Source organism: Bubalus kerabau, chromosome 5 (genome assembly GCF_029407905.1).
Source record: "Bubalus kerabau isolate K-KA32 ecotype Philippines breed swamp buffalo chromosome 5, PCC_UOA_SB_1v2, whole genome shotgun sequence".
NCBI classification, from domain to species: Eukaryota; Metazoa; Chordata; class Mammalia; order Artiodactyla; family Bovidae; genus Bubalus; species Bubalus kerabau.
Genome location: NC_073628.1, coordinates 116340641 through 116353432, shown reverse-complemented (window position 1 = coordinate 116353432; position 12792 = coordinate 116340641). Strand labels below are relative to the sequence as shown.

The window sequence follows — 12792 nt, the reverse complement described above, 5'->3', positions numbered from 1 at the left end:
TTTTCTTTCCTCCTTGGAGGTAGAAACCTACTCTTTACACAACAGTAGGTCACAAGCTGAGGTAAAAGTACCTAAATTACTCCTTGGGTGAAATTTTAACTATATTATGATAAGTTGTCACTCCATTAAGGAAACAGGCAGCTTTTGTACTGAGCAAAGTGGGCAGGAAGGTATAGCTGGGTGGTGGCTGGGAGAAGGGATCCCTGAAAAGAGCCTCTGGTGCAATGGGTCAGACCATCAGGGCTCACCTGACACTTAGGGCAAGTTACTTAACCTTACTAGCTTCCCTTCTCATCTGTAAAATGGGGAGATGGCCCCTCTACATTTTAGGGTGCTTGTTGGACTAGCGATAATGCATATAAACTCCAGAACCCAGTGCTCAACGCACAGAAGGCACTCAAGTGTCTGTGGTGGTTGTTAATAAGGTGACCCACAGTCTTCACCAATAACTGGGCTGTGTGCCTTCTGCCTGCTTTCCCAAACAGCCTCTCTACGGCACACTGAGATACCTGATCCTGTATCTTCTCTTCGGAAGCTGATCTGCCCACACAACCTGTAATCCTTCTCTCTTGACCTTTGTTTTTAATGTTGACCTAATACCCAAGTTCATTTACAAAAAGAACTTGAACTCCAGAGGTTGCACACAGCTGACACCCTGTCTCCCTTCCCTTTGTCCCTCTTCAGTCTTCAGGACCCAGAAGCATCCTGAATCCGAGAATGATCCAGTGACCCCCATCTCACAGTGCTTTGTGGTTGGTTAGGAGCCTTTCCCGGAGAAGGAAATGGCAACCCACTCCAGTGTTCTTGCCTGGAGAATCCCAGGGACGGGGGAGCCTAGTGGGCTGCCGTCTCTGGGGTCGCACAGAGTCGGACACGACTAAAGCAACTTAGCAGCAGCAGCAGCCTTTCCACACCTCTTCTCACGTAAGCATCACAAGGTAGGTAGGGCCAATCGTAATCCGGCCACTTTACCAATGAGGAAACAGCGCAGAAAGATGGGGCTGCCTGCTCTACGTACCAGGACCCAGTCCCAGAGCCTCTAACCTGATGCTCTGTTGTCTCAGCTTCTAGGGAGGAGGTTGTAAATGGGGAGCAGGAGGGGGAGGGGTGGAAGTCCTGCCTGGCTCCATTTGGAAATAGCTGCAGGTGTCAAGGCTAATCTATAAAACAACCCCGTCATCATCTTGGCGAAAGGTTTTTACTGGAGGAGCTTAACTCAGCAGTTTCCTCTCAGGAACTGACTTACAACCAAAAAAATGTGAATGTGCTAGATGTGGGCAGAGGCGACAGGAGAAAGGTTGGGGTGGGGGTGGGGTTCGTGTGAGAAGTCGTGAGGCAGGGGGGTCAGACACTGCCCACCCTGGAACCACATGAACCTCAGTGTTGCAGCCTGCTACAGGGGGACCCCCTCTGAGCCTCCACTCACTGCCTGGTACGTGGACAGTGCTTGTTCTCGCCCAGCGGTATTGTCGCAGAAGGGCTCCACTGTGGGCGCAGGGGCTGGCACACGGAAAGTCCCCCACAAATGCCAGTGTGAGTGTCTGAGGACGAAGAACCTGCCACTGTTTACTTCTCTCACTGCTTGATCATCTCTTCTTTTCACAGCCCACGTTCCCTGGGAAGGGGCCTGTTTTTTCACATGCTTCAGTAGAGGGAGCAAGACATACTGTGACTATGGCCACTTTTTGAAAAAATTTTTGTTTTTTATTTATTTGTTTGCTCAGGGTCTTAGTTGTGGAATATGGGATCTAGTTCCCTGCACAGGGATCGAACCAGGTCCCCTATTTAGGTAGCACGGAGTCTCAGTCACTGGACCACCAGGGAAGGCCCACTGAAGCCATTTTTGATGATCAAGGAAGAAATACTAAGAACTTTGAGGGGTAAAGGATTTCCCCCAGACCTCACCAAGGAAGCATTCCATAGAAGACATAAACCTGGGTCTACTCTACATCTGAGCTCTGTGGCTGTGAGAAGTTGAACTTTCCCAGCCTCTGTTTTCCTGTGTTAGCAGGAGTGATAATATTCAGATCATTCCCCCTGAGAAGGGGTTGAGATCCAATATGAAAAGCCACTAAAGCAAATGCTCTATAAAATTCATTCTACCCTGCTTCCCCTACACACCCAGGGTCCTTGGATTTACAATGAGCATCAATCACCTGGGCATTTTGTTTGAATACAGATTCTGATTCAGCAAGTCTGGGACAAGAGATTCTGCATTTCTAACAAGTTGCCAAGAGATGCCAGTGCTGCTGGCCCCTGGACCCCACGGTGTGTATGAGTGCTTTAGGGCAGTGCTGCCCAATACAGAAGCCATTAGCACATGTGGCTGCTGAAAGATGTGGCCAGCCGGAAACCAAACACGCTGTAAATGTCGATTACATGTTGCATTTCTAAGACTTCATACCAAAAAGAGTGTAAAGTATCTCATTAAGATTTTAGAAACTTTTATTACATGTAGAAATGATGGGTCTTTTGGATGTGTGTTGTGTTTAGTTGCTCAGTCGTGTCTGACTCTGTGCAACTCCCTTAACTGCAGCTCACCAGGTTCCTCTGTTCATGGGAGTCTTCAGGCAAGAACACTGGAGTGGGTTGCCATTTCTTTCTCCACAGGATCTTCCCAAACCAGGATTCAAACCTGCATCTCCTGCATTGCAGGCAGAATCTTTACCCACTAAGCCATCAGGGAAGCCCAGTCTTTTGGATATGTGGGGTTAAATAAAATCGAGTATTCATTTCACTTCTTTCTTCTATTAGCATCGCTATCAGAAAACTTAAAATTACTCACGTGGCTGGCTTTTCTATTGCTGTTGGACAGTGCTGTTCCTGGGCATTTTGACTTGCCTGTGCTACACACACACACCAGAGCAGTCCCTTTTTTCCCAACTCAGCACAGTTTCTGGCACAGAATAAGGGTCTTATAAGCATTTGCTGTGAATGAGCAGGGAGGATGCCCACAAGTGGAGCCCCACGGGAGCTGGCCCCGCACTCTGGTGAGGTGACCCCAGCTGCACAAGGGAGCCGGCGGGCTGAGCAGGTGGCTGTGCCTGAAGAATGGCCATCTCCCCCTTGCAGCTGACCCTGACCCGCCACCCATCCATTCTCCCTCATCCTCGGCCCCACCCTTTGCTCTTTTCAAGGCTTTGACGGCAAAGAAAAAGGAATTCTAGTGTTCCCTCCCCAGGGCGCACCAGATAAAAAAGGAGGGTCACAGGATTGCCTGAATCCAGGGATCCATCTGTGCCCCCAGTCTTCCTGCCTCGCCTGAAGCCACATCAGCTAATCTTGGGGGTCCTGCCCCTTTCCTGAGCTTTCCTCCCCCAAGGTTCTCTTTGTGGGCTTCACCCATCTCTGTTGGGAGGGGTAGATGGGGAATAGGGGAAGGGTGGGAGAGAGGCCCAAGACCCTGGGCACAGGCCAGGTAGGAACCTGCACCAACCTCCCTGAGCCCCTGTCCTAGCCTGAGGGGCTCTTAGATAAAGAGGTGGCCAGCACCTTCTGTTATAAAGATGAAATCAGCAGGACAACTCAGAGCCCAGATGCCCACGTCTTCCAATACTTCCAGTGACCAGAGTCAGGTTTCAGGGCACTGCAGTCTGAGATCTGGGAGTCCAAGGAAAGCACAGGGAGAGGAAGAGGCTGTGGTGGGCCGGGAAGGTCCCCAGGGTACTTGGCGCTGGGCTCTGCCCCAAACCACAGGGCTCTGAGCGTATTTCTGCCCCCTCCACCAGGGCCTGAGAGTGTGCACGTGGGTCCTCATCTCCCACTTGTGCGTATCCCACTCCCGCCTCCTACCTCCCCTCCACGCCTCCAACACTAAGTAGGACAAAGAATTCTCGAAGCATGTGAACTTACCAGAGGTCAGGGGAAGACTCTGCCTTCGTGGCGAGGACTGGAGCGTGGAGCGGCTGTTCTCGCTGAGCGCTGAGCGCAGGCGGCTCTAGGGGAAAGTCAGCGAGTGTCTGGGAGGGGAGCAGCACCCCGGGCGAGGGTGGGAACTGGGGGAGGGGCGTGGCCGGTGGGGTGCGAGCCGGTCCAGAGGAGGAGGCCAGACAGCCAGACAGACCATCAGGACAGAGCCCAGGGGAGGCCCTTCTCCTCTTTTCTCCGAGAAAAGGTGCTCTGCTCCCCCTTGGAAGCTGGGGAAGTGAGGGTCTGTCTGGGGGAGGGGAAGAGGGGCTGGAGACCGCCTCGGAGAAAATTAAATTGCACTTGAGGGCAAATTCTATTAGGGAATAGAGCCTGTCTCTCAGCAGCCTTCGTCCATTTAGGTGATTAGCTAGGCCCAGCACCTCCACCCCAGAGCCTGGGAGCTCTGTCCCTCGCCCTCGGGAGCCAGGCCAGTGGCCTCCGGGGGCCCAGCCACCCCTGCTCCCCAGCTCACCCTGGGAGGACCCTTCCCTCACCACTCACAGCCCCCAGGCTCTTTAAGTGGGTGCACCTGGCTGTTCTAGAACACAGGCCAAAAACAAGGACAGGCAAGGCCAGGGAGGACAGAGCTGGGATTGGACTGTTTTAGGCCTGGGCGGGGCTGGGAGAGGTCAGAGGTCAGATGGCTAGAGGATGAGGAGGGAGAGGAAGGGAGAAGAGAAGGGGATCCTGTGAGTGAAAGGGCAGGAATAAAAGTGAGGAATGGACAGGCGGCGGGGTTTGAATGGGCAGAATCTGGCACCAGGGAGGAGATACAGAGAAATACAAGTGACAGATATGTCCACTGATACATGATACATTCATGGACTAGTAAATGGTAAAAACAAATTCAACTGTAAAAATGGGCATAATGATAACAAGTACTCTCTGGGGCTGTTGTGCTGCCTAACATACGCTCATACTGAGTTCCACAAATGTTCAGGGTTATTATTAGCTATTGGTTGTATGTTAATACAGGTCACACTGTATCTGAGCTCCGGCAGAAAGGCCTAGATTGAGGCCCCGTGACTGAGGCCCACTTACCAGCCCCCTCCTTCCTAGCACCAGTGGGATAGGGCCCTGACTCAACCAGCTTGACTGGCCTCTAGATCCTGCTGTCCGCAAGCCCTTTAAAGAGACGGCGCCTCCTCTCCTTTATACTGAAAGAGTTTTACTTGATTTCCTTCAGTTTCTGGCTGTAAGATGATTTCGTTTGCTTAACAAAAGCACCTGGAATGTATCACGAGGAGAGCCAGTACACCGTTCCCTGAACACGGAGAAGCACCAGTGCACGCGACGTCGAGCTCTGAGAACACCAGTGAATGGCGCGTCGTCCCCGACCATGGCCAGGGTTAGAATAGTGAATGTGACCCTCCTCTTGCAGACTCAGATATCTAAGGCTCCCCCGAGGGCCCTGGGGACACAGAATCGCAGCCCCAAGTGAGCTTGACTTTTACACCAAGGGTTAAACTGTGTATTTATATTGCTGGGGTGGTTGTACTGGCCCAAGTAGCAAGAAATTTGTGTTCTGTGAGGAGGGCAGGAACGGGGTGTTCAGAAAGGGAAGTGTGTGCTGTGTGAGGTACAGGATGTCCCCTGCTTGAGGCTGTGAGCAGGATAGTCACGCTGTTTGTTGCGGCAGGAAGGGAGAAGCCTAGCGCTGCTCTGCCCGTGTCCTCCAGCCCAGGGTCTGTCTTGAAAAAGCTACTCTTGCCCAGTGATGGGCTCCAGTAAGCCCCACCAACCCCTACCTGCTGCTCGATTGTCAGGGCAAGGATTTAGCCCCTGAAGGTACCAGTGAGCCCTGTGAGCTGGCTGGTGTTGCAGATGGCCTGGCACCTTCCCTGTGGTGGCTTCCCAGGCCCCCAGGGTCCAACCAGTGTGGACAAGACCCCTGCTGTCTGAGAACACCCTCCCCCAGCCCTTCTGCACCTATTAGAATACCTGCCAACAGAGGGCAAGTCCTTCCGGGGGTTCCAGCATCTTCATGACAACAACACCCCTGACAATACACATTCCTGCCCTTCCTTGTGTGCCCCCGCCTTGTCCTAGCCACTCGGTCATGGCGATCCTCTTGGGGGGCTCTGAGAAGGCATTCGAGCACTGTGGATTCTCACTAGCTGTGCTCTCCAAAGGCGATCTCATTCACTAGCGGCCCCCGTGCTGGAGAGCTTGGGCCAGTTACTCAACCGCAAGAAAATGGAGAGAGGAACACTCGCCTCTCATGATTACAAGTGAAATCACTGTGCTCAGGATTTGGCCTTTAACAGGGCTTCCCAGGTGGCGCTAGTGGTAAAGAACCCGCCTACCAATGCAGGAGATGTAAGAGATGCAGGTTTGATCCCTGGGTTGGGAAGATCCCCTGGAGGAGGGCACGGCCACCCCTCCAGTATGCTTGCCTGGAGAATCCCAGAGACAGAGGAGCCTGGTGGGCTACCATCCATGGCATCACAGAGACTCGGAAATGATAATAAACGTTGTTATGAAGTCCTCAGGCCCCTCAGTAAAGAAACTGTCTTGTTTGCCATTATGCTTCCAGCTTCAAGTGTAGGACCCTGTACATTATGGGGTCTTTGGAAATGTATGTTACATAAAGGGATGAAGGAGCAACTGAGTTTGTAGGTAATCCACTGCTACAGCCCGAGACCTGGAGGAACACACCCTCCCAGCAGCAGCTGCTCCCGGGGTGGCCAGCGTGGCCCTGTCAGGCCTGGTTAGGCTGCCGGGCCTGTTATCAGTGTGGTCACCGGCTGGGGACTCGAGCTAACTCAGCTGTCAGGGCCCCACTTACCTCTCACCCCTAATCATCCCTGGCTCTTTATGTACTTCCTGCTCTCCCATGGCACTGTTTGGACTTTATTATGTGGACCACGTGGTCCCTGTAATGAGAGTTAGAAGAAGAAAGCCTGGGATAACAGCCCAGACCCCAAGACACAGGAAAAGCCACACGAGTTTCCTGCGTCAGCGCGGCTCGCTGGGACGAGGCTGGGGGTTCCCGCCCGCTAGTCCTCAGGGTGCTGCCCTAGACCCAGGGTGCATGCTGCTGCTTCCCTTCTATCCAAGTCCCGGCTCCCCTTTCAGGCCACCTCAGACATCACAGGACCAGATCCTCAGGCAGGAAGCAGCTGAGGGGACTTCTAGCCCATTGCCTGCCCTGCAGACTTACATCTGTGGGCCCTGCGGGGCAGGCATCTGGGGGTCTCTGTATGGACCCAGCAGGTGTCACAGGCTGGCTCTTCAGAAGCAGCCAGGACCACCTCCAGGTAGTTCTGCCCAGGATGATCCCTTCCCACCAAGTTTTGCTTTTCAGTAGGTTTAGTTGAAAGTGTAATTTTGCTAGTGTGTGTGTTACATATGCTTTATAGTTAGAGCCTAAATTATTGTAAATAGTTACAAAATTACCATTTGGAGTGACTTGCTTTTTCACCATTTATTTAAACTACAGTGATGAGAGGTGATCTCTAAAATTCACAATTCAATCTTGGCTTTTTCAAAGTGGGCTGTGATTTTTAACTGAATTTTAGATTGTTGACTATTTCCTAAAAAACACAAAAATGAATTGCTCTCAAAAATAAGCTGCCACTCACGTCCCTGACTGTACTAAGCCCCGGTTAGCCTTCCCTCCCTACTCCCTCATTCTCCCTTTAAAATGCCCTTTCACCTCTACAAAATCCAATTTGAGTTCTGTTCATGATGGACTCTCTTCCTGTTGCAAAATGTATTACTGATTAACATCTGTCCTACCACTTAGAAGAAAAAATATGGCTGCCACCTATGTGACCACATCCTTAAAGTGCACACATACCATACCATACATGTGGAGTATACCTGTGGGGTTTATATTAGTCAGAAAAGGTCATGTGGTCGTGTGTCACACAAGGGATGCCGAATGAACATCTCTAGTACCTGTGCCTTTGTGGCATCTCTGCTCCTCAAATCTGGGTTGGTCCCGTGACTTACTTTAACCAACAGAACACAACAGATGCGACCCTGCACCAGTTCTGGGACTAAGCTTCACGAAGGCATGGCACTTGGGGGCTTGGGACCCCTGTGTGTGTGAGCTCTGCTGGAGACACTGTGTACCAAAACCTCACCAGGAAGAGTCTATCAGTGGACAAATCTCACAGTGCTGCTGAGAACAAAATACTGTTTTGGCATCTCTGTTCTCCCTAGGGTGCTGAGTGCAGCCAGGGCAGAGAGAGCTGAACTGGCCTGGACAGAGAGAAGATGGGTGCTAGCAAAGTCAGAAAGCGTTTTCCTTACCAGTGTGAGTGGAGGCTGTGCTTTCATTCGTCAGCCACTCGCTGAGCAGCCGGGGTGACCAACAACGAGATTCAGGGATGGAAAAAATTCAGCCCCTGCCTCCCCAGAGTTCAAGTCTGATGGAGGAGGCCGTGTCGTCAGCACGTGTCTTTAGCAATGCGATGGGAGCAATAAGAAAGGAAAAGATGTTGCTGGCCTACAGAGGTCAGGGGAGGAAGAGCCTGATTACGGGGTGTATGTGAGGAGGGCCAGGAAGGCTCCAAGAGGTCCTGAAACTTGGGGCGCCCACAAGTCTTACTGTCCAGCCTGGGGTGGAGGGCGCTTATGAGGGTGGCCAGAGAGGCAGTTGTGGTGGGGGGCGGGGTGGGCAAGGGTCAGAGCACAGCTGGGCAGCCACACCAAGGTCTTACATGTACTGGCTGAGAAGGTGGGCCTCAGGCCTGAACCTCTCACACCAGAGACATCTTGCTAAAAAACACCCAAGATTGTATCATCTCCTGCTGCAACACCCCACCAGCCCCTGCTGTCTGCAGGATCAAGCTGCAACCAACAGACTGTTCCTTCAGACTCCTGCTTAGGCCACGTCCCACCTACTCACTCTTGGGGCTCCCCCTCTTTCCCCTACCCCTGCCCCCTCATGCTAACTTTTCTGTGAACCTCTGTTCCTCCTGAAGAGGAGGGGACTTCTCAGGGCTCCTGGGCACCTCAGCCATCCCAGGGCCGAGTTATAATGAAACCCTTTACAGTGAACTTATAATGGGCCTCAGCTTCTAGAACTCCAGCTCTGGAGGGCAGGGCACCGCATACCTATTAGCTATGAATGTCACTGCCCTTCAGGAGACACCCGCCCAAAGCTTTCTAGAAGAGGGCCGGATGTGTTTCCCAGTCTGCAGCATGTGTGGCCGTGGCCTGCTCACACACACGCGCGCGCGCGCGGCATGGATTCAGTCTTTTCCGTCACAGAAACAGGGCAGCCGTGACAGGAAGGGTTGCTCAGGCCACAGGCTGCACACAGAGAGGAATTCTCCCAGGAAGCAGCAGAATTAGCCCCAGGCTCTCCCTGATGCCTGGAGGTGACAGCTTCCTTTACGCGGGTAATCCACCATGAAGGCCACGTTTCACACTTGCTGCTCTGCAACCAGCCTGTGGGGAATTGCTCCTGGAGAGTGGAAATTGGAACTCGTCAGGGTAATTTGTCCATTTTACCACCCACGGTTCAGGCTACTGCCTGTGGTCTGACCTGTGGTTGGCCATGAATGAGACTGGCCTCTGAGAGAAGACTTTGACAACACGGAGTTTCCTGTCTTGGAGGAATGACCCTGAGTCGCTGTGGTAGCCAGGCCCTGGCACTGCTGTTTCACAGCCAGAGGGAGCGGCCAGGCCTCCAGGCCAGTTCCAACACCCAGGGCCCGATGCTTCCAGCAGCCACGGGTGTCGGCTACCTGGTTTTCCTTTGTTGCTTGGGTCTCTAGAGTCCACCCCCTTCCCAATCCCTAGTCTGCTGTGATTAGGAGGGAAGGCTGATGGTATTGATCATTGGACTATGTCTGAACACCTATGACGTGCCAAGCCCTGTCACATACACTTTTAGCCCTGTGCTACCTTCTTTACAGATGAAGAAACTCAGGCTCAGAGAAGCACTTGCCAAGGTTATATGGCTGGTGAGAAGCAGCAGGAGGATTTGAACCCAGGTCTCTTGACTCTAAAATATCCTTTTACCACAGTGGGCAACCTCCTCATGTGGCTCTGCAGGAAAGAACTCGCCTACCAGTGCAGGAGACATGGGAGATGTGGGTCCAATCCCTGGGTCAGGAAGATGCCCTGGAGAAGGAATTGGCAATCCACTCCAGTATCCTTGCCTAGAGAATCCCATGGCCAGAGGAGCCTGGCGGGCTACAGTCCATGGGGTCACAAGAGTTGGACGTGTGTGTGTATGCGTGCTCAGTCCCTTCAGTTGTGTCCAACTCTTTCTGAACCTATGGACTGTGGCCCACCAGGCTCCTCTGTCCAATGGGATTCTCCATTGGAGAACCCACTCATATTGGAGTGGGTTGCCATTTCCTTCTTCAGGGGATCTTCCTGAACCAAGGATAATATCTAGGTCTCCTCATTGCAGGCAGATTCTTTACCACTGAGCCACCAGGGAAGACCAAGAGTTGGACACAACTTAGCAACTGAGCACAGCACACCAGCCTTAATAATGTACTAGAGTCTTGTTTTCCACTCATCCTGACACTATCCTAAGCATCTTTGAGGCTCAAAGCACTGAGTGGCACGGAAAGGGGAATACAAAGGAACAACATGCTCTGAGAGATGCAGATCCCAGGATATAGGCCCATTGATTCAGAAGCCATCTGGCCACCTGTGATGGGCCAGGCACTGTGTTAAGTCCTGGCACTGCAGTGGAAGAGGGGAAGACTGTCCTCATGGAGCTCAGAGGAGATGGGAGAGGAGGCCACAGCCAGGAGACCATGCTGCTGGGTGGCATGTGCTCTCATGGGTGGGCATGCCTGACTCAGGATTGAGGGGCTCAGAGGGCTTTCCTGATGGAGTGAGATCTCAGCTGAGTCTAAAGTCAGATCACAACTCAAATGCCTACAGGGCAGGCATCTGAGGTCCGAAATACAGTAAGCTAGCTCCGTTTTAAAATGGACATATGCTCTGCTGAGTATCAAATATGTAGGAACATTCTTCACAGATAATGCTCTCTTCATTTTCCTTGAAATGTGCCTTGTGGAGTTAGAGAGACGGATGTGGAGAAGTATTGCCCTCTTCTAAATCAGCAGTGCAAATGTGATGATAAATGGTAACTGCCTCTTGGCCTCCAAACAGGGAATGCAAAAGGAAGAGGTGGGAACCACAGCTCTGGGAAACCCAGTTGCCCGGTGGGGGCAAGTCTTCTGATGGTGAACATGTAGGTAGGTTCCAGGTTTTGGTCAGTATCTCTGATTATTTCCTTAGGATACATTTTGAGCAGTTTAATTACTGAATCAAAGGGTATAAACATTTTTAAGATGGATTTTTTTTTTTCAGAAATATTCTTCCAACATACATTATCACCTTTCCAGGATCAGGTTTTATCGTTGCATGATGTATAGAAAAGATACTACATTAATCTCTCACTTCCTTTATTACTGAAAAATTGTTTCATATATTTTTTGATCTTTGTATTTCTTCTTTTATGAATTGACAGTTCATATTCTTGGCCTGTTAAAAGTGTTTTCAACTGTACAAGTAATACATATTTATTTAATGCAAATAAGAAAATACAGATAGGTCAAAAGAGAAACAAATACCTATGATTCCACCACTGACTGTTTAACCACTAGTTTTCTGGGGCATGTATCCCAGGCCTACATCCGGTATCCATAAGTATATGTGTGCTTCTTTTTTAAAAAATAAGATCCTACTATTGTTGCAACTTCATGTGTTCACTTACCAATATGATGTGGAAATATATTCAGGCTAAAAAGTACACATTCAAATCATTTCTGTTGGCTGTGTTGTATTTCATTGTAATGATGTACCAGAATTGAATCAATTTCCTAACTTAGACTGTAGGTCTATGTTATTTTGGTATTATAAATAATCATTATATAGCAAATCTTAGTACGTATCCTCAATTACTTTCCCAGGATAAATTCTAAAAGTAGAATTGTTGGATCAAAGGTTACATATTTTCTTAAAGCTTTTAAAACTTATTACCAGTTACATTAAAAATTACACATTTCCCAAAATTTATATCAGTTCATAATACCACTATCAGTGTTTGAGAGTGCTCTGAAGCAGATTGTATGAAGGTGACCTCAACAATCTCTTCCATCTCATATAGTTTCCAGAACTTTATCACTGCCCCATCAAAGGGTGGAATCCTCTTCTTGAACCAGGGAAGGCCTTTGTAGCTGCATCACAGGTAAGCCTTTAAATCTGCCTCAACCAACAATGAATGACAAAAGTAATGCTATTTGACTTTTGAGGCCAGCACAAAAAACTGCCATGCACCCCCACTTTATTCTCTTTGGATGGCTGCTCTTGGAGATCAGCTACTATGCTGTGAGGAAGCCCAAGAAGCCTGCGGAGAGTTCCATGTGGAGAGGAACAGAGGCCTCCCGCCCACTGTCTAGCTGAGCTTCCGGGGGACAGCCAGCCTCAACTTGCCGGATGGACCACACTCAGATATACTGCATGGAGCAGAGATGAGCCAGTTTTCAGCTGAACTCTGTTCAAGGTGCCCATACATGATCAAAATGAATGACTGTTACTGTTTCAAACTGCTAAGCTTTGGAGTGGTTTGTTACACAGCAATAGATAACAGAGGCATCTCATTTCCTCCCACTCTAGCTACCACTATCTTTTTTTTTTCCCTTCCATTTTTGCCAACAGGATAGATAGAAGGAGCATCTCTCTTTTGGTTTTAATACTTTGGTTCATTATTTTTAATAGGGCTTTAATGCTTTTCTTATTTATGATAGATCTTGAAGATCCTTTAGTTCTATTTCTTTTCCTTGCTATTTTTTCTTTTCAAAAATCTTTATTGCAAAAATTCAAAAACAAACTTAAGTATTTAAGTCAGAGCCAGAGCTAGAGTGATGCCATGGAGGCACTTGTGCACCAAATTTAAGG

General features: G+C 50.1%; 1 protein-coding gene across 1 annotated transcript in view; it reads right to left on the bottom strand.

The window, feature by feature from the left end:
* LHX4 (LIM homeobox 4) overlaps positions 1-6743 on the bottom strand; it is a 63984-nt gene extending 57241 nt beyond the window's left edge. Inside the window, exons 1-2 of the mRNA XM_055582857.1 lie at positions 5851-6743; positions 3853-3937 (exon numbers count right to left, since the gene is read on the bottom strand). Coding sequence (XP_055438832.1) covers positions 3853-3937; positions 5851-6051 — 286 coding nt within the window. The 5' untranslated portion in view covers positions 6052-6743. The remainder of the gene's footprint in view (positions 1-3852; positions 3938-5850) is intronic.
* Positions 6744-12792: the final 6049 nt, after the last annotated feature.